General features: G+C 39.0%; 1 protein-coding gene across 1 annotated transcript; it reads left to right on the forward strand.

The window, feature by feature from the left end:
• Positions 1 to 430: 430 nt before the first annotated feature.
• BEGAIN (brain enriched guanylate kinase associated) lies at positions 431 to 9,255 on the forward strand (the record flags this gene model as incomplete). Its single annotated transcript, XM_029086465.1, has 3 exons — positions 431 to 538; positions 4,044 to 4,127; positions 7,256 to 9,255. Coding segments are annotated over 3 exons (1,566 nt in total), but the record flags the coding sequence as incomplete, so codon positions are not given.
• Between the last annotated feature and the right edge of the window lie 13,889 nt (positions 9,256 to 23,144).

A 23,144-nucleotide genomic window follows, 5' to 3' on the forward strand; every position in this document is an offset into this window, starting at 1 on the left:
ACAGCTAAAAAGAAATTGGTTGAAACACAGCTACTTTCCTTTTCAAATATTGTTTTTTCCCCCCTGTTGAGTGGGAGCTAATGTCATAAGTGAAATGTTCTTGTAGCAAAAGCCAAGAGCAGGCAAAGTCCCTTCCAGGTTAGAAACCCTTCTTGTAATGAATAAGGAATAACTGATCGTTAATCGAATGTTTTTGCACAGGCTAGCTAGAGCCTTTTGCAAAGGTTCCTAATGTCAGCTCAGTTTGATCTCCATATTTTCAAAGTACATTGTCTCATCTGCTGAGTGAAAATAGGTAAAAAATAGGTGGGGGGAGAAATACTGTTCTGTTGTGCTTTTCCCTAGATTTGAGAATTACATCAAGCTTTGGACATTTTTTCTGAAATATCCAACAGTAGAAAAAATACTGACTACTCCATTTTCTACACAGGGTCAACATTATGAAGAGGAAAAACGGGCTTTGAGCCATGAAATAATTGCACTCAATAATCACTTAATAGAGGCCAAGGTGACAATAGATAAGTTGTCAGAAGACAATGTAAGTATTTAATTATGAGAACATCTCAAGATTATATTTGGAAATAAATTAGGCCATGCACTTCCCATGAAATTATAGAATAATTTCTTGTTGTTTACATCAAATGTAAATTTCAGCTCAACAGTTAAAATTCATGTTTGATTATTTCCATCATTTTGTAAATTCAGCTCTCTTTATGCTATGGGGTTGGGGTGAGACTTTTAATTGATTTTTTTTTTCCCTAGGTCTAACCTAAAACTGATTAAAAAAATATTCTAAGAAATGGCAGTATTGCCACACTGATTTTGCCATCAGTTTCAGTCTAGTAGAGCAAACTGGTAGAAGCATATTCTCAGAGCTATTGTGTGGACACGTGTACGGAGTGAGGGTTCAGCTTAAGGATTTTAGGCACAGTGTGGAACTCTACATTTCCTGCAGTTCCTCTGTTCCTTCAGTCTTCACTCACTGAAATGGGATGCCTGGCACAAGTGAGCTCTACTAGCAGAGGATAGGATTGACCCAACCTGGTCACTCAGGTCATTGCAGGGAGCGGGAGGAGACAGATTTTTCCCAGCTGTGGTTCATATGGAACAATTTACTTATCTCTGTGTGGAACAAAACAGGGTACATCTCTGGCAATTGTCACCCTACATCTCACGGAACACTGCTGGAAACTGGCATACGTACTGCAGCTGGAAACCAAGCTCATGAAAACCTTCCAGGGACAAATCTAAAACAGAGAGCAAAGAAAGAAAGATTACAGTCATTTAGTTCATTATTGTGCCATTCCTTAGACACTTAATAAAAAATTCATCTACAGAAGACGTTTCTCTTAGCACTTATTTTTCCGCATCTTACATTCAATCTTCCCATATTTCATATGAACTCTTAATCATAGCAGCGAGCATTTGATCCCATTAATATGCTTGTTGATGTGAATTGTGCCTGTGCAATTAACAGCTTTCCAACGGAAACAAAGAGTTCACAATCTGACCCTTTACTTTTATAGAAATTGTGCTGAAACAATGGTTACTTCATAACTCCAATAGCTGTAACTAAAGGAACCTGGCAAGTGAAATGGACTAAATTTAGGTTTTAGAAACACAGGTATAAATCCAGATTAATTGAGCTGAAATCACTGGAGTTATTTCAGATTTAAAATGAAGGGGGAAAAGAATTGTAAAACTCTCCCAATAAATACTCATGCATTTACACTACTTCTTTGGGTCAGGTCTGAGCCCACTCTGAAGTGTTTTAAATATTCATAACTTTTAAAAGGTGGCTTAAACTGGACTGGAATAGAGAGTATTCTTTTTCCAATAATTATTCTGAACTACTCTGAACATTAGAGTATGGTCCAGAAGCCTCAAATACTTGAGGCTGATTCACAGACAAAATTCTACCCTTAGTTATGTAGCATCACTAATGAATGTAAAGGTTAAATTCCAAATTTTAAAATAAAGAATAATGAAACAAACCATTAATATTATACTAATAAGTAAAGACAGTGTTATACTGGTGAATCCCACATGGGGAGAACGCGTTTCTGACTTGCCAATGTTTCTTCCTTCAATTCTATTACCCCCTATTCTTCTGGCAGATAAGTAAAATAATGCTTTTGACACAAAAACATGTTTTAGACTATAGAAAACACTTTTGGCATTAATTGATTATTATTGTTCTAGTTGCCACAGATGTGGCTAGTTTCCATGCAAATAAACATTAAAGGACAGAAAGTCACTCCAGTCACACAGCATGTCCCAGTACGTTGTGTGCAAAGTACATGTGGCACATTCAACTTGCATGTAATTTTTCTGGAGTAATTTTTAAAGCTGCTAAAAATTAAGTACAAGATATACTTTGTGTACTCTCCATGACAACCTCTTCACAGAAACAGAGCCTCATAGCTTTTGAAGAAAGGATTTGATTTTGGAGTGATTTAATTTTTGGATGCCTAGTAAGGCCATACAGCACTGGGATTACTTGTCTGTGCTATACATTATGTAGCAATATATTATGTATTTAACGCGCATGTAACCTGTCAGAATCACATGCACATGCAACGGATTTTGCTTCTAAATTGAATTCTTGGATTCCTACTGTTTGCATCTGTTTTCAGGAATAAAAATAGTGTGTACTAACACAAAATTTAAGACCTACATAAATGAATGTATCTCCCCGGTATATTTTAAGGCACAAGTGGCATGTATAAAAGCTCACACAGACACACACCAAAACAAAAAAAAAAGAAACCCACATGCCAGGAGTATCTAAAGGCCTTTGAATATAAATATATAATGGACTGATGATCATTGGAAAACTACATTTACTACCCCCATGCCTCACAGACTCCCAGGAACATCTTGTGGTATCTGTTATTACAGAATACCTTTTAAAATGGTATTTCAAAACAGAAGTTTCCACCTTTCCTTTTCACAGAAAATGTATTTATCAGTTTTTTAAAAGAAAAAATGGAAAAGTAAAAATTTGCATGCAATAAAATTATAACATTAGTGGCAGAGAAAATTCAAGTCATTTCAGTATTCAACATCTTTTCTCTATAAACATTTTCTAATTTCTACAGGTTAAAACAACCTCGTGTCCACAGTATCTTTCTGCTTTGTTTGTCTCATCTATGCCCACCTACAAATTTAACTTCTGAAGCCAACTTTGTTTTTAATAGCACCTAGATTAGGAGAAGCAACATACAACTCTTACCTCCAGTGACCCAAAGATACTGGTTGAAGGATACAGTTACAGTCATGTGTGTTAAATTGAATTTAGATGAAGGGCAAATCTATGTACTGAATTTTCCCATTAAATAGGCTGTGGGAGCCATTCAATACAAAAATAGTATAAGAAGCTTGTTTAAATTCTCTTTTTTCCTGTGTGGAATTCTCATGGTAATTTCTTACAAGTAAAAATATCCTGTTCTGTAGCATCCAATATTTGCAGTGAGATTGAATATGTTTGTATACCTGCATTCTGCAAGATATGAAAGGAGCTCCTTTAACCAGCAAGAAAGTTTCATAAGGAGACAAAGGCCTTCTTTTTAAAAAACAATACAATATGTATTTCTGCAGTGAATTTCTCCCACAGTCTCATAAGATAATTTCAACACTTCCTAAAGTAGTATCTCAGTGCTGATCTGGATAATACTCAGTAAAAATTGTCTGTTCTTAAATTTTCTTTTTGCTTAAAAGGTCATGTTTATTTTAGCCTCCATAGTGCCATGCATGTTAACAGTATAAAGTCCAGTTCCTAACGGTGAGTATCCATCTTTTGAAATTCAGATTACTGTTCTGTAGTAACAGGTCTCAAAATTTTCTTTTTCATAATTTTATCAGCCCTCACAGAGGGGTGAAGATATCAGGACCATACGAGAGAACATGTATTCAAAAGTTAAAGCATGCTCCAAATTTCACCAAAGTCAATTTTTAAAAGATTGCTTTAGGCATGGGAGAGAGGCTGAAAGCCACAAGATATTTGCAAACTTTAAAAAACAAGCTATTTTTTGTTTTTCTAGGAGCTCTATAGGAAGGACTGCAATTTAGCTGCTCAGTTGCTCCAGTGCAGCAAGAATTACGACAGGGCACATAAGCTTTCAGAGGTAACGTGACCGAACTTGGTGAATAATTAAAGAAATAAATATTTTATGGGAAACAGGTTATTTTACATGTATCAATTCCAGAACTCATTTGCCCTTAAGGCTTTGATTCCTCCTCTCCTCGGGCAACAGGAGGGTTTGTGCATCTGCTGGTATCCTGTGCAGCTGAGGAAGGTGCTGAAAAAATCACAGCCAGTGATGGAACTTGGAGGTACTCTCTTCCCCAAAGCTTCGGCCATCTGGTAGAATGGGCCTGCACTGATCACATGAAAAATAAAGATTTTAGGAAAACCAAAGTGCTGAGAACTCTAGGCTGCAAAATGCTTGGGGGGGACAGGGGGTGGCAGCAGGGAAATGGCAAGCTGCAGGCATCAGAGATTCCAATATAATCAATTTTCCTCCTGAAGCTATTTTCCAGTCCAGCTAATTTCTAAACCTGAATTTTAAAATGGACTGACAGAACAAATATATTTTTCAAAAGCAACCAGAGCACTGAATGATTGATTTCCAAGTTGTAGACTTTAATTAATAGTCCTCACTTCCAAGGAAACTAGGCTTGAGAAACAAACTCCTTAAAGGGGAGGTAAATGTTATCTTAGTGAACAAGACTGCCTTTAGGGATGCAGGCCCTGCACAAAGCAATAGCACCTTCCTTGTGTATATTGCTCCAGTGAAGGTCATGGAGAAAAGCCTTCCCTTCATCAGTCCTATCAGGTTAACATTCTCCCAAATGGTCTCTTTTGTGTAGTTCTGCAACAGAATAATGCAAAATTGAAAGTGGAATGTATAAACCATTTCTAAGCCAGTAGACAGCTTCAGAGCACTAAACAACCCTGGTAAATAAAGACAGAACAAGACTCTTCTGTCAAATGGGCAATGGTTTTCTGGAACGGAGACAGAACTTCCAAATTAACCATTATCTTGGTCATGTTATTTTTTCCTTAGCAATTCATATTCAGGAATTATGATGTTACTCACACTTGAGAGCACCCTACCTGTTAGCAAGAATTAGGACCTTAAAAGTACTTAGTGGTTCACTTGCAGAACACTGTCATAAATGTGGGATCTCCCCACAATTTCACAGACTGTCACACACTCAATTAAATAGGCCAAGTCTCTACTCATAACTCCAAGTATTTATTAATTTAGAAAGCGTGAATTTGTTGTCACAGTCAATAAATTCCTTAAAATGCAAATATTGCCTGACCAAGTATTGTATATTATCCAGAAGCCTAAACTATGGTATAATATAGAAATGTGACAGCAATATCACTTTAGTAATTACAGGTTCCAGTGTAATGCCCAGAAAATAATGTTCTTTTTCTTAACACATTTCATAATCTAAATACTGTATATAAAATAGATCAAACAGTGGTATTACGGGATACTAAAAGAATAGCTGCCCCATGCAGCAGTTTCATGTTAAATGAACTGCATTTCTTTTCCTCATTTCTGTGGCAATTTACAGCAGCCCTCTTTTATAACCTGTTTATTCAATCTTTGTTACATCTGTACTTACTATGACTAACATTGCTGTCTGCCAGGAGATTGGCAATATCATACTCTTTATTTCCAATGGAAGACATATGAGCTAATTAACAACACAATGATTAATCCAAAATAACCTGGAAGGTCTGTTGGTTGAAAAAACACTCATCCTACTCCTCATTAACAAGAATGCCATTTCACAACATGCCATATTTTGAATACATTGAGTTTTGGGGATTAAACAAGCTTTTAAAACTTCCCGCTGAAGCTAAAAGAGGAGCTCCATATCTTATATGATGTGAGATCGTTATGAGGAGCTGGCACCTCAAATTTCTCTTGCCTAAAATAGTGGGCGGAGGACTGCTTCAGTATTCATAGGGTTCTCTCCTCTAGAGAAAAAAAGTTAAGGAGAGATTGAGATTATTTGCTAAAGAGGAACTTGATTTCTCGTTATAAAAATAAAGTGCTGAGTAAATCAGAGTTCCGCCAAGCATTCAAGGGCTAAATCCCTAAGTGGTGTGAATCAACATGGATACCAAAGGAGCTATTGCAGTCACAAACTCAAAACTTAGTCTGAACAGGAGTTCTTTGGATTTCCAGCAAGAGATACGGAGAGACACCTCTCATGCATGAAATTTGACTGGCAATGATGCTTGGTGATACCTGCATAGGCATTAGTTACCAGACTTTCAAGCCACACCAAGGAATGTGGTCTCTTAATCTCTTCTGATCCACATGACAGAATGGCAGGTGGAACCACCATCCACAGAACTGATCCTGACTTTCTCAAAAAACTATATGATTTCTGATGCATAACAGACTTAATGTTAAATTCTGACTTGGCTGTCACAGGAATCATAATGTAAATTCAGGTCTTAGCTCTTATTTCTGTCAGTGTAGTAAGAAACTAGAAAAGCAGTCAGCTAGCAGCTGCTGGAAAAGAGGAATATATTGGGGCTTATGAGGATAGTTGATCTGACAAGTAGTGTCTGACTGCTGGGGCAAGCAAACCAGTCTGATTTGCTTCTTCCCAGCATAGGAACACTCCTGTCATAGCAGCGAGTACCATTGCTTTAAGTGTCAGTGAATCCGGCTTTCCTGCCTCTTCAAACATTGATTATCAAATGCAATGCTGGAGGGCAGGAGCAAATTTGGCACCAGGTTGGAGGCAAGATAACCTCGAAGAAAGAATAGATGTGATCTCTTCCCTCTCTTTCCTCACCACAGCTGAGACCCGTGCACTCCCACACTCCAACTGCAAATCCACCCATACACACAGTTTGGAAATTGTCGATGTAGGCTGTAATTCCCTACCTGCCTTTTCAAAATTATTGTTTACTACATTCTTTATATCACTCCTATCCAAACTGAATTAACTTGGAAGGAAAAATCTAAGTTTCACAGTGTTTTCCATGAGGGGAAGCAGATGGAGATTTCCAAGTGTTAATAATGAAAGTCATTTGATTACATTTGTTTTCACAAATGCACAAAGATTGTGGCCATCACATTAGTCAAAGAACCATATATAGTGGGCTATGTCATGTCAACAGCATCCATCTATCAATGTTGTATAAGCCAAGCAGACACCAGTACTGACATGTACCCTTTTCTCCTGTCCCCTTTGCCATCTTTCTGTTTTGCAGTTGCCATCTGACTTTCAGGAAAGACTCAGCATCCATCTGGAAAAACACGGGTGCAGCCTTTCTGTCCCCTTGTGCCACACAACTTATGCTGATACCATACCCACTTGTGTCATTGCCAAAGTACTGGAAAAACCAGATCCAAACAGCTTGTCTTCACACTTGTCAAGCCCATCTACAAGGGATCTCAATTTTCAGGACTCTGCTGGAAAAATTGGACAAAGGCCACAGTACAAGTCGGACATCTACTGCAGCGACACTGCCCTTTACTGCCCCGAGGAGAGGAGGAGGGAGAGGAGGCAGAGTGTGGACACGCAAGTGAAAGATGTAGGGTTCCTGCGGTCCCAGAACTCCACGGACAGCACCGTCGAAGAAGACGGTTTCCATTCCAGCTTCTCTCACGAAGCCTTCCCAGAGTACATTACCTCTCTGCCGACCTCCAGCTCCTATTCCAGCTTCAGTGTCACATCCGAGGAGAAGGAGAACGCCCAAGCCAACACTCTGACAGCCTCTCAGCAAGCGATCTACTTGAGCAACCGAGATGAACTGTTTGAAAGAAAGTCACCTGCAGGTTATGAGCATCAGGGAAGTCCTAGGTTCGCCAAGTCCAAGCCTGCACAGCACATGGAGCTTGCCGATGACAATGAGAACTCGCCCACGTTTACTAGGACTCTGCCTCCGTATGCAAATGAATCTTTTCATTTCTCAGCCATAACACCACAGCAGGCTTTAGCGAATCAGAAAATGAGTCATGAGTGCAGGAGCACCCAGCTTTCAGAAGACGACTTGCCTGGGCAATGGAGGCAACTGAGTGTGGAGGACATTGGTGCGTACTCTTACAGGAACACTGGCAGGCTGTCGCCCTGTAGTTTTTCAGAGCAGTACTACAGCAGTCCTATTAAGAAGGAAGATAGTCGAACAAGCCCCATCTATGCTAGTTACAAAGCAGATAGCTGCTCAGAGGGAGACGATATCTGCCAAAGCAGACTTGTGGATTCTTGCTTCCTGAGAACAGACAGTGGTCTGAATATTGACATCAGCACTAGCTGTAAACAGGACAAATTGCCCACTTACAAAACAAAAGAATCAAGAGACCAAAAAAATGAAAGGATTACTGTCCAATTATGCAGTAACAAAAACATTGAAAATAGCCCAGTATTGAAAAGAGAATATGTGGATGTGAGCCCCAACAGCTCAGCAGAGTCCCTCAATCAGAGTTCGGTGGAGGCTTCAGAAATCCACCAGTCTTCCATGGAGCAAGGAAGCCATTCGAGTATTCACAGCAAGCAGCAGCAGTTCCAACGGACTGGGAGTACTGGTTTGAGTCGGAAGGACAGCCTTACAAAAGCACAATTATATGGAACCCTTCTGAACTAGACATCTTCCAAAATGGCAATAAGACAACAAACGAAAGGAAGCAAACAGCATTTGATACTTCTAGTGAACACTAAGGTTCTAAGAAACAGGATTATTATAAAATATATATTCATAATGGTACTATATGTTTAAAACAAAATCTCTTCAAAAATGTTATATAGCACTTTTCACTTAACATCCTTTCCACGTGGGAGACCGTCCCCTCCCCTCTTTTATAAACCGGAAGTATTTTTATAAACAAAATGGTATTTATTAAAATATCCTAAGCTATTTGAGCAGAATTCTTTTCCCTTCAAGCAGGTTTCTTATTTATTTTTGTGCATGAGGCCATCTGTGCCTAAACTCTTGGAGAAAAATAGTAAAATCATGATGGCGGTGACGAAAAATAGTTCCACCTGATAAAATACCGTAAAATGTCATATGAAAACAAAACAAAGAAGAATAGTGAATTTGAAGAAGTATATTTTTTAACAAGAATGGAATTGTATCTTAAGTTATTTCATACAAATGTATTTATGAGTGACTAATGTATGCACAAAGTGATACTAATATTTTGTTCTTTTAACCCACAGTGTTTCTGCTTTCCTATTTTTCCTTGTATACTACCTCAAAAGTAATTGAGGGTTTCTTTGTCACATTTTCTGTAGGCTTGCATTTATATTGTCTAAAATGCATGCAGTGTCATAATTAATACTGTATTTTGCATTACTTAATAAAAGACACCAGTGGAGATATTTTGGGGTTTTATTTTTCGTCCATTAAAACATACCCTGGACAAAAGGACATGAGATTGCTCTGGGTGACATCAGTCCAGCAAAAGTTAAGTTAGTAATTAAACCTCCTCGTTTAGATTATTTTCTAAAGGTGTGTATCTTTCCCCATAAGCCCCAGAGCACTAGTTGGGCCACCCCCATGGCCCCTGGGTGTGGAAGGAGAGCTTCTCATCAGCCTGTGAAAAGTAAACAAGGAAAACAAACTGTTTATCAACAGGTTTGAATTCACTAGGCAGGGCTCTGCACACTGAAAAGAAAATTGAAAACTTGTGACTTAAGCTTCTCCTCCATTACACACATACTTGACAACATCTTTTAGGTCTTTAAGACTGTTGCATTCCACAGTTGCCCCTTTTTCCATATGTAGCTTGGTATTTCTAATAAACAGATTTTTCTAAAGTTTAAGGAAAGTCTGGCCTTCTGTGGTCTATGGGAATTTCACCCTTGGCTTTGAGAAGCTGTAATTTTACCTGTAGTTTTTGCATTTCCTCCATAGAGTTTTCTGTTTCTCTCAATTTCACCACTAAGGAAGGTAGAATAGGGACAGCAGCAGAAAGGAATGAGCAAAAGGAGGAGAAAAACAAAAAAGAGAGAAAGGAAAATCCTATGGATTTTCTTCATGGCTTCAATACTGCTGCTTAGTAACACTCAGAATACACCAATAAATATTTAATAATTCTTTTAAGTCATGTTCATTGAACACATACCCAATATTGAAATACTGACTCTTACCAGCTCATGCATGGGGAAAGACCTTATTGCTATATGTGGTAGTAATCAGTGAGAACCTACTGTTCAATACCTATTAAAAAAATACATTTTTTCTGCTGATTCTCTGAAAGCAGTCACCTGGCAAGTAGCTATGAACCAGGAATATAGAACTGCTCATTTCCCACATAATTATCCTAAATCAAAAGGCCACAGATCCAATGTATTTGGCATCAACAATTCCCACTGCTCTCTGTATTCTTCATGGATAATATAAAAATTTTACCATTATTGATGTGTGCAAGTACTTGCTGTGCTGTTCAGAAGACCTGGCATCGAGTCCCTGCAGTTCCTCTGAGATCTGTAGCAGCATTGTGGAGAACAATGGTAGTTAATAATATCACACAGGTAAGGCATAACATAACTCTAAAGTGAGGATTATTTCAGTACAAAAGCGATAATACATCTTATCCTTCTGTGCTCCCATACTTGCTCACAGTGAGTGTGAGTGGCAGGTCATTCCGAAAAGTCCATTAAAAACATGTACAATAAAGTTCCCCAAGGCCAGTTGTTTCTGACCTGCAATAAATAGATGTGGAGATCCAAAAAAGTTGTAATTTCCCCTTCAAAACACTAAGATAGAAAACAGATGCAAAAAAAAATCTCATTGTTGACTCATTCAGGTGTATAAAATTTAGACAATCTCTAAGGCAAGACATTCATTCCTCTGGTCAATGAATACAAAGATTCACACGCAAGAAGTGAAAATTAACTGTTATCTACCTAAGAAAATGTTTAAGCTACGGAACAATAAATTGTGACATTTATGAACTGGAACACAGTATCAGACTAATCCTTTTATAATGTCATTCATTATTTGACACTAAGCTGTTATTTTGGCAATTACACAAAATTAGGTTTCTGCTAGATATTATATATCTGATTATTTAATATCCTGTTCTATTATGTTCTTTCATACTGCTGTGATTTCAGTGTCTGCCTCTATGCTTCACTTGACCCTTTTTCCCAGCTCATGGGGACTAATACATAGACTGAAACCAGCTTTTCTTTGTAAAATAGCCTATAACTTTGTAACAATGTTCTGTAACAAATTCTGTTACAGAACAATATGTAACCCTGTAACTAATTTCAACTGAATCAATCAAAATGGCTAGAAAAGTTATTCAGCCTCAGTGTGTTTATTTTAATTTCTCCTTAATCAGAAAAACTGAAAGTAAGTTTGCAAATTTTCTGTCAACATAAAAAAAAAAGTTTAAATAATTCACTAAAATTTTCTCAGTTTTACAGGTTTAGTTATGGTTTGGTTTAATTTTAAAAAACAAAAAGACCTTTCAAATATTATAATAAAATATTCCTTCTTTTTTAGCACATTCTGTTTTGATTTCTTGAGACGGACAATGACAGAGAGACACCTGCAGCATAAGACTAGAAAGCTACTAAGTGTTTTCACAATAGATTTAAATTTTCTTTATGGTAGTGTTTTAAATTTTTCCTTACCTTTAGTGTTCACACTGGGAGAAACTAATAAAAATAATCTTGTCAAGGAGATTTTTGTTGTATGTCATTGGAGATATTTAAAACCGACTACCCAGTTTTATTCACTAGGTCTCTCCAGACTCACCGTTGTGCACTATGACTTTAGGAGAGGTCTGTTGTGCCACCACACAATATGTTTAGCCGGAGTACAGATTTGATAGTCACTGAGGTTTTAGGAGACTGAACCTGGTTAAAAATAGACAAAGTAGTAAAGGGTGGGAAAACAAATCGATATCTTGTTCAGAAGAAGATACGCTCTGACCCAAGTGAAAGACATGGTTGCTACAGCATTCCTCAGGGCACTTACCTTCTGTAGAACATTTCCAATGGAGAGCAGCATCTGAAACACTGTCCTCAGAACAGCTTACTTACATTTTGCATTCAAACATATGTGGTTTGATGAACTTGACACTATTATGTTCATTTAATGATAAGTGACTCCAGAAATGCAAAACAACAGATCTTCAGCCAGAGAAATGTGCTGCAGACCCCTCCACTCCAGTGGCTGAGAATTCGCCTCAAAATACCCTTTCCCATGGACATAAATGCCCAATTTTTTCTTAAGCATTACAAAAAGGCGAAGGTGTCTCCAGGTTACCACAAAACCTCACTTTTCCAAGTGGCATCTGGAGTAGCCAAATTCTGTATGCGTGGTTTGTAGGCAGCTATAGCAGAGTTTTTGCTTTGATTAATTATTTCATTTGCCATGAGTAAGAATAGAAAGGGTGAGGAAAAGAAGTGGTAATTCCTCAACAGTGCAGTGAAGCAGAAGATGAGAAATGTCATGTTAATGAATAAAAACTGAAAACAGAATGTACATGACACAGAACACTGATCAGGGAAAAACAAAGGGGGCTGAAAGAGATCAATGAGGTGTATCAGATCACACATTAAAACAGATAAGAATATAAAAATGTTACCAGGGAAATAAGATACGATTCACTAGGAACAATGGTGCACACATGTTATGAAATAATGAAAAGGAAATGCATCTTTTGTGATGTGAAAATAGTTTTCTCACTCCAAATTAAGGTTTTATAAAAAAATCTCAATAATTTTTAATAACACATATCACTTTCTTTTAAACATTTTTGAACTCTAGAAACGGATAAAATTTCTAAGTTTAAGCCATGTAAGCCACAAAATAGGTAGTTTTCAGCAGTTTCCAACTTCTTCTCCCTAACCAGAAAATTTATCAAACTAATCCTTTCCCTTCCAGCATTTTTAATTAAAAAGAATTTCCAGTCCAACATCTATCACAGAGCATGATTATACAGCTACTTAGATTAATTTCCTCCTGTTTAATTTTAAAATACTATTTGACATCCTTTGGACTTTCCTATAAAATTCTTATTCCCCATTCATGTCTACAAGCTTATAATCCTTACAGACCTTTATTATATCTTTCCTTAAATATAGCTTAAATTGTGCAACTGTAGTCCTTTCAGTTTTTCCTTGGAAGATGCTTCCTTCGGGGCTCTGTTTCTAACTCTTTTCAAGGAACACCCTCTCACCTTTCTACTGCTGAACACCAGAATATTTTAATATGAACACTGAGTTGTTCAAAACCACAGTACAAAAAAGCAGTACAAGGAAAGGAGGGAACTACCCAGATCAAAGACACACTGCATGTGTGATGCTCCCAGCACTGAAATTCCCAATAACAGTAGGCAGCTGGTCAGAGATATCCATAAGAAAAGCCTCACTCAAATGAAATGTATTTTCACATGACCAAATTTAAATGTTTGAATTTTGATGCAAACAATGTCAGGCCATGTTTCTAAAATGGGAGCTTGTCTCCTGGAAATCAGTGTGTTTGATAAGCAAGTATTTTTAGATACTTCCTTGCTGTGTTGCCCGGAATTTCTTCAGCACTTACACAGTAGCGTCTGGATGTTATAAAAGAGCTTTGGGTTTGCTCATGATGGACTTGAGCCCTGTAGGGTTGATATTATATTCTTCTTCTATCACTGATAAGTTTGAGGGTTTATTTTCAGCTATGTTGTTTTCAAGTCCTGCACAGAGTTTCAGTTGCAGGTTTGTTAGGCTCTGATGTGTATCCCACAATCAATAGATCTGATATTCACTCGTACCAGATTTTCTAAGCCTGCACCCCCCATAGAGAATTTCAATTTCCAGCCTTAGAGATCTATGGCACTTTTTAGAAAAGGGCTAAGGTAACTTTTTAAAAGTACCTTGGGTCTAAAAAACACTCCTCAATGTAAGAAGCAGCTTCTAATGATCATCAGCCAGACATGCTGATTTGGATGCATTAAATCTCGGCATGTTGCTCTCTGTGTGGTCTTATATCAACATTACCAGAAGATTTTCATTATTTTCCCAATATTTTCTCCATGTCTTTTTAAAAAACCTCATTGTTATAAGACAACTTTAGCAATTCAGTCATTCTTTAATAGCTGTCATTCGTTCCAGCTCCTCTTTTGTGTTGTCTTCTCTTTGGTATTTTCTTATGACTATATTAGCAAAGCTGTTCTTAGTTGGCAAAAGTTTTTGTTTAGCTGAAGCTAAAAAAAAACCAACTTTGAATTCTCATGCAATTCTCACTGCTGCTTGTGCAGTGAATGCACTTCCACTGACAATGTCTTGCCTTTTTCACTTGCTTGTTTTATGCTTTTTTCCTGCAGAAAAATATCTTTTTTTCTTCCCTCACTTGGGAAATCTCCTACTGCAATTCTTCTTCACTTTCAGTGTGGGATCTTTTATAACACTTGGATCCAAGTGCTGTCTCCCTTACAAAGCCACAATTATGACTTCTCAGTCTATCTTAATTCCTCCATATGTGCTTTCTAAATGAAGCAATAAGTGCTTGAGCAGAAACTTGACCTCAGGAGCAAGTACCTACGTGTTCTGCTGAACAAAGCCCTATATGATGTGGCTGGAGAGGATGTACCATTATCTGTAGATCCACCATGTGCCATGAGAATTTGCCCAAATATGAGCAATATAACTCTTCACAACAGTAGTTAAGTATATACATATTCTGTCTCTAATGAATAGCTACTAACTGTTTTCATGCCAAACTACACTGATGCTGAGCTTTAACTAAAAAAGGAGGTAAATATAAGTTTCTCACCCATAACCTCTTACTTAAGTGAAAATAGTTAAAATGGCATTTCCCTAAAATAAAACAATTTTAAAAAACAGGTCTTCAGTTCAGGTTTCAAAGTGTAAACAGATTTCTTAAGATTTTATCTTATAAAATCTTACGTTCTAAAGTAACTTCTCTTACAAACTGTCCCCAAATATCCACAAAGCCAAATCCCCACAAACCTCTGATTAGTAGGACAGAGCAGATGAGAATTCCGCTGTTTCTAGGAATCACAAGGGAAACAGGATTCTAACGTCATCTTTAGTGCCATGAAACACTAAGACAAAGTTTCCTAAAGCCTTGAAAACGTGACTTAAGCTGCAGCTAGCTATCCAGGTCAGAGTTCCAGAGAGATCTAGGAAAAAAATGTCCATCTGCTACAGAAGTGGGCAGGAAGCTCAGATGGTGACCATCCATCAGTGGTCCCCAGACAGCTTTTTACACCACAATACCTGCTTAGACATCAGCTTGGTGTCCAGGCCCTCACTGTGAAGAGCCTGGCTCTGTCTTCCTGATAACCTCCTGGCAGGTTTTGGAAGGCTGCTGTTCAGAGCCCCCTGAGCTTTCTCTTCCCCAGGCTTCTACAGCACCCATGCTGCAGAGAAGTGCACTCTGCTTTCTGACAGAAGGGAGTTCCTCAAGGCTACCAATGATTCCACATCTTGTACCTGTGACAAGGTCCCTCAAACCCTGACTCCTCCTTTGCTGAGGCAAGGATCATGCCTGCAGACAGTTATTACCTTCCAGAGTAGGGAGAATGTCTCTATCTGCAAAGGCAAAAACTGTGATTGATACAAGATGCAATCATTGGAAAAAATCCTGGTGGGAGTTAAACACCTTCTCAGCAGCATGCCCATCACAGACATATATATACAGTAATACTCTAACTATGATTATTCAGGCAAATTCTTATTTTTTAAGTCAGCTCTAATGAATTAATATTTAAATTTATCCACTCGTCTAGATTTTTTCTTTGTAATTTATGAATCAGAGCAGACACACATATGAGCTGCAGAACCACAGTGATATTTACTATACCTCGCTGAGCAATGACAGCTCTATGATTTAGAAAGAGAGAAACAGCAGCAAGTCCCAAATTAATTACATTTGTAATGTCAATGCCAGTCAGCATTCTTTCCCATTCTAATTTTTCACATGTAACATCGTAAAACAGATTACAAGGAATAAAAAGTATTCACACCCCATATGAGTTATTAATATCAGTGGGCTCCCAGTCAAGCCCTCATTTAGCTTCTTCCTACAGTAGAAAGTCTCTTAGTCTGGACACCAGTTGTGTAGTGCAGTATGAGCAGGAAGCCCTATACTGAATGTCCAGGCAGCACACAACCTCTCACTGCTAGGCAGCTACTGTGCCACTGACCTGAGGAGGTGGGGACAACAGTAGCTGCACTTCTAACTGAGAAATTATGAGTGTCAACTCTGGTGGGATTATTTTTGGCAGGGAGACACATCAGGGTTTATGATTCACTTGACCATAATGTGACAATTTATTTCAATGAACCTTCAGCACCTCATAGTCTTTATCCTCCACAAGTGAGGGAAATGCTATTATTCCCAAAGCCTGGAGAGTTACACTAAGATGAGATGCCTAATCCCAGTGAGATAGCGAGGAGTTAAGCTATTTTAGTTTTAGAGATTTTGAGGATCTTGGCCTTGTCTTTATGTTACAACTTGAGAAATAGATAGAGAATAAAACTCAATTTTTCAGGCCCAGTCTTAGCACAGGAACTGAATCATACTTTTCTGATTCATCCCCACTTTCCTGTGCTTTCAGAGTCCACAATAGCCTTAAGATGAGGAAGGCAAGACTTGAAACTGGAAGAAAGAAAATTAAGAAACAAATCTGCACATCAAAACTATTAAAATGCAAAATCATTTCTAAGATGTTAGTGCTCATGTACGATAAAACAGATTTTTTTCATGTTTTACTTAGAGAATACAGACAACAGAGCTGACTAGAGAAAGTCTGGAACAAGGCTTGCAATGCAGTTTCCCACAGCCTCCTCCTGGAGAAATGGATGCATTACGGTCTGGACAAGTGGTCCGTGTAGTGAGTGGGGAACTGGCTGACAGGGTGGTGGTAAATAGCTCCTTTTCAAACCAGCAACCTGTCACAAGTGGCATCCCCCAGGGATCACTATTGGGCCCAAGGCTGTTTAAGATCTTCATAAGTGAACTGGATGATGGGATCAATTGTACCCTGATGAAGTTTGATGACTGGGGAAGTGAACACTTTGGAAGGGAGAGCCACCCTGCAGGAAGACCTGGTTAGACAGGCAAAGAGAGTTAACAAGAACCTTATGATGTTCAACAAAGACAAGTGTAATGTCTTGCACTTGGGAAAACAATCCAAGAGTATAGCAGAGACTGGGATCTACCTGGCTGGAGAGCTGCTCTGTGGAAAGAGACCTGGGGGTCCTGGTGGACAACAAGCTCACTATGAGTGAACAGCATGCTGCTGTGTCAAAGAAAGCCAACAGGATGCTGAGTTGCATCAACATGGGCATCACCAGCAGAAATACTGTCATTATCCCACTCTACTCAGTGTTTCTCAGGCCACACCTGGAACCATATATTCAGTTATGGTCCCCACTGTACAAAAAAGATGTGGACAAGCTAGAGAGGGTCCAAAGAAGGACCACAAAGATGATCAAAGTGATGGGAAGCCTTCCATATGAGGAAAAGCTGAGAGAATTGGGTTGGTTCAGCCTTGAAAAAAGAAGGCTTAGGAGAGACCTCACCACCATGTTCCAGTATTTAAAGGGTGGTTACAAAGAAGATGGAGACTCCATTTTTACAAGGAGTCATATGGAAAAGAGGAGGGATAATGGGTACAAGTTACTCCTGGAGAGATTCTGATTAGACACGAGGAAATATTTTCACAATGATAACAATCAGTCACTGGAATAACCCAGGGATGTGGTAGATTCCTCAACATTGGACACTTTTAAGATTCAGTGGGACAGGGTGCTGGGCCATCTTGTCTCAGCCGTGCTTTACCAGGAACGGTTGGACCTTATCCTTGAGGCCCCTTCCAACTTGGTATTCTATGATTCTATGACAGACAAGGGAATGGAGGCAGAACAATGATGACAGCTGTGTCAGCACAAAATGCAGTAAAACATTCCAGTTACAACATTTATTGTGCTCCCCTGATCTTTTAGTGTACACTATGAAAATATGCCACAGAAAAGCTTTTAGCAATACAGACTACTTTCTTTCATTTTCATTTTGTTTTTTCTTCCCTCCTATTTTTAAAGAGAAAAAAAAAAAATCATGTTTTGCAAGCTACAGGGATATGGGGTTTTTTGCTAGAGCTGTCAGTCCTGCCTACAATGACCTGACTTGTGGCAGTATGAAAAAACAATCCCGAGACTAAATCAGTTTAACAGAACATTTGTTACTCAAGGAGAAATAGTGTAATTGAAAAGAATGTCAGTAAACAGCTCATTACTGAGATGTCAGAGCCCAGAAAGCCAGGGTGTGGAAACACAACAAATCCAGTGAAGTTACACTTTGCAAAGACTCCAAACAAGTATTTTATTTAAAATAGGTGTAGACTGCCTTTTACTTTTATTTCATTCTCTATTGATGATGAAGATGAAACACACTTTTTGGCACTCTAGACTGCAACCAATTAAACTTGATTTCTTGCTTGGGATCTTCCTAACTCCACTTGTCTCTCACTTCTAAGACTATTCTGTTTTGAGCTTTAAATTTCTGCTTTGTTTGGAGAAAATGTGTTGCTCCCACTCAAACAACCTAACTTGCAACTCATGAAAATATACATACAATTCCCAAGCCCCGCTAAATAGTTAATTCATCCAATATTTGTATTTTATCCTTATGAAAATTAGGGTAATTCTTCTGTCTTTTTATTCTGTAAGCTTATGGAGCATGGATTGTCTCTTATTACTTGATTATAGAGTACTTGACATAATAGTCTCTTGGTTGTAATTTCATAGGCCATGTATATTGCATTACCTGCCTAGCTTTACCAAATATCATGTTTGCTTATCCTTAGGGGTTTTTCCCCTTTGGATGTGAAATCTAAAATTTCCTATTCACAGACCAGTCCCTGGGCTACAATACCTCACTGCACAACTATGCATACCTCACACGTTGGATGAAGTTCAAATAGTCCCCTTTATTTCTCTAAGATCAAGAGCAAATATGGTGGACTTTCAGCTTTCCAAGGCCATGTATATTGTTAAAGTCTGAAAATGGCAGTTAATCAGCTACATATTTGTTCACTTTCTCACTGACCCAACTCAGCTATAATGATTTCCTTTGACATGCATGCAGTTGCCTACACTTCACTCCAATGCCCTCTGGAAACTCCATCTGCCTTTAGACAGTCTTTGTGGAAAACTCTCCATCCCCTGTGATCCCTATCGTAGTCCTTCCCGTCTTCTAGGCTTCTAGAAGATGAGGTAGGGGATCTGGCATTGACTTTCGACTGTCCTTCAGTATTTGCAGAAAGTCCATTACTATGAGCCATCCCTTTTTCTTGCCAGTCCTTTCTCCTTATAAATGTCTCCAACTGAAACAGAGCAAATTCTCAACATAGGGTATTCGGAAATTACCACAGAGCAGCTGGGCTCCACCTCATATTTCCACAGGCACTGACATTGCATGTATCACACTTCTTAACACTCTTCAGTTTATATTTATTCTTGCTTGCAAGCCAAAACTATTTATGAGTCCACTCAAAATATCTCTTCAAAAAAGGCACCACCCTTGCCACAAACTACCTGGACACATCCGCACCTTCTTCCTTTAGTGCCATCCACGCTAGCTAGACATTAACAATTATGGATTGCTTTGAATCTTATAATATCCTCCCACTGGGTGGATACTGCTTCACACACTGCTGAAAGAAATAGTTCTTCCTGGGGAAAAAAAAAATAAAAAAATAAAGAAAGGGAAGACTTCAAAGAGGGAGGACTGTGCAGGGAGTTCATTGAACTGGTACAGCTGTTAGGGAGGCAAAAAGGAAGTACCTGTCATCTGAGAGAGACTTTCCAGAGACACCCTCTTCGTTGTTGCAGAGCACACTCACTCTCTTCAGCAGGTGGCTAACTAGCAAGCATCTAGAAGAAGCCTTATGAACGTAATATTGCTGACAGATGGCAACAAGCAAAGCCTCTTTTTCAGTAGCTCTTTCAGAGGATGGTGACAGTCAGATCTTGATCACATTTACACCAGCACAAATCTAAGGTGATTCCTTTAAGGGTCTCAGATATACAGATGCTGCAGCATTACTTGTACTCCACACTTCAACATTTGTTCATTACAACAGTGACAAAGGTACCATGGGCTGTTTGGTCAGGTTTTGACACTTGTGGCAAGCATAATGCAAGGGGACTGTGCAGCTGTGAACATGGGGGCAGGGAGGGGAGTAAAAGAAAAAGAGTAAAAAATAAGGCAAGAGCACAAGAGGGAAAGAAGCACATTCACACTTCATGTCTTGGGATTGTGCAGAGACAAACAACAGAATGAAGTGAGACATATCAGAGAACAAGGGACAAAACAGGAATGAAACCTGAGAACCTCCCAGACCCTCAAGATCCAGGCTACAAGCAGATCTACCATTACTATTGCTGAGCCTGCTGCTTGTTGCCCAGGCAATAGAGCCTGGAAATCAGGAGAAAGGATCAGTTCTGAGTTTTCCCACAGGCTGACAGGGCAGACCTGAGAAAATCATTGTGTGTCATAGCCCCACATGTGCAGAGCAGGCACCAGGGCAGCAGCTCCTCAGAAATATAGAGCAAAGATGAAAAAATCATATAGCACAATTTGACTTATCTCTCAAATTTTTTCCTAAGTAATGGTGGTGTCAGAATCAGGTTTCTCCCTCACTGTGCTGGCTGAATTAATCAATTTTTCCCTGCTCCAGCCCAATGTGTGTCAGGCAGGAGTTACCCACTGCATTCAAATGTTATCATTTTGACATTCATCAGTATTTTCTCTCCTCTCTGAGCACTAATGAAAGTTTTCATGCCATAGTTTATTTACAGTACATTCAATTCACGCCTCTAGCCATCCTAGGGACATCCCACCCATCAAATCTTATAAAGGTTTTCAGGTTCATTTTAAGCCTACTGATGATGCACAGACTGTGCTATCTGGCTGTGGAGCATCACATTTAATTGCCTTACACATCTGAATCACATTAGAATTATTCAGGAATTTAGACAAATTAGAATACAAACTGCAGATAAACTAACCATCTTGATCCTTGTCAGCATAACCCCTTCAGCAGCTACAGCAACCTGCTCTGAATTCTAGTTAACAAATGAATTTCCATTTCACTGCTGTGTTATATTGTTTGCCTAGAAAAATAGCAGAGATTTTTGCTGGGCCATTTATCTTTGCATGTATACCCACATCCTGATTAGCAAGAATATATTTTCTACCGTAGAGCTTGAAAATTTACATATATTATTCCTGATACTTAAATTATGGTAATTTCCTTACCGTTAAAAACTTTCTATTAATAATTTAGATGAGTTTCAGCCCCACAGCAAGAGCATTTGATCTGAAACCTGAGAAGCAAATTGACTGCAGTATAGAAGCTAGATGTACATTTCTTACCCCAGCCACAGAAGAGGCATTAAATGCAGGCCATTAACACGCAAATAAAAGCTTGATTTAAAGACAGAATATAACCAGTATGCAAAACTGTACGATAACATTACAGCGAGGAACAAATGTGTCAGTCAAGCACTGTATTTCCTTGAAAAATGAGGAACTCGTTACCCTGAAACGTTCTCCTTGCAGAAGGTGCTCTTACCTGAGAAAGTTGCCAGTTGCAGAGTGGTTCTTGAGCAGCCCATAGCAGAGGTTTCATTATGTCAAGATGACACCTGATATGTTCAGCCTCCTGGAATAGGGGATCTACTGATTATTTCCCTCTTCATGATAAAGGTGCAAGGCAACCTGTTAGCTCTGCTTCTTTTATTAATTGCACTAAAGTGTTCAAAACACTTCCTGAAAATGCTGCTACAATACAAAAGTGCATAGCAGTGTGCTTTCCTTCCCCAAATATGAGGGGTTTTTTTCTGCTTCCCAGCATTTCTGCTAAAGGGACAGTTTTGTTCACAGGCTTGGATGGGCCAAAGATCAACCCCTCAGTTGAAGCTGACATAAGTAAATACCTCACTGCATGCATATCCTTTGGGACCCTGATGACTACATGACTAGTGGGCATTACCAATGCCAGAAAGACTTCTTTCTGCAATTGCACATGAATATGTGCTGAATGTTTAGTTGGGCCTGCACATCCTTTGAAAAACCTCTGCTACCAAATCTTCCAAAACTCTGTAAGAGTAATTTCCAAAGTACAGCCTGAGAAGTCCCATACAAATATGGCAGAGACACTTTCAATTATAAACACCTTCAACCAGCCCAGTGGAGGCTATCTCTCTCTCCTGGAGCAACCACAAAGGTATTTCAACTGCATAAGGATGCAGGCAAGTGCTGAGCACCCAAAGGTGTCAGCCTTCCTGGAACAAGAATTGTGTTCACAGCACCTTCCAGCCTCCTCTGCTTCCCCTTCCCTCCACAGGGCTCTGCACAATGGTGAGGAGCCGTGCAAGAGCTGTTCCTTCCAGGGACAACACGCTGGTCACACAGAGCTGGGTCTCTCCTGTTAAGGGGACATTACTCTGGCACACAGCCTTTGAGCACAAGGGACCTGAAATGAAATCCTGCATCTGGGGCTCTCCTAGGAAGTTACAGAGAGAAGTGGTAGGTGCATTATGCATTTCTCACCCTGATGACTTCTCCTGCGAAGTGGTCCTCTGCAAGCAAGACTTCAGGACCTCCTGTCCTACAGCAAATATAATAAAAATAACATGCTTTTTACCTTTACATTGTGTTACAGTGAGAAAGCAGAATAGGTTCAGGCCTGTCATCTATGTCCTAGATGCATCAATAGGTCAAAGAGGAATTAAAGGAAAAACAAGTGTTACCATCTCATATATGCACATGCCATAACATCAGAAAATGTTCCTAAGCAGCTGCCTGGATGGCAGGCTGTTCTAAAGGCTAGTTTCTGGAAAACTAGGCACCACACCCAGATGAAGAGAAAAGAATGTTTCATGTATGCCTTTTTCACCAATCATCATATTATTTGGTTGATGAAAGATGACATTGAAAATAGAGATCAACGATGCTGTTATTGTGTTGGTGTGTAATTAATAACTTCCCAGACACAGCTACTGCCACCACATTTTAGCATGTTCTCTACAGGCCAGATAAAACCAATGGCTAAAAGTCTTCCAACATCAAGTTTCTTTGTGGGTGTGCCCCTGTGTTGGGTTGGGGGGGGCATTTTTTTGGT

This window comes from Antrostomus carolinensis, unplaced genomic scaffold (assembly GCF_000700745.2).
Source record: "Antrostomus carolinensis isolate BGI_N321 unplaced genomic scaffold, ASM70074v2 scaffold5908, whole genome shotgun sequence".
Taxonomy (NCBI): domain Eukaryota; kingdom Metazoa; phylum Chordata; class Aves; order Caprimulgiformes; family Caprimulgidae; genus Antrostomus; species Antrostomus carolinensis.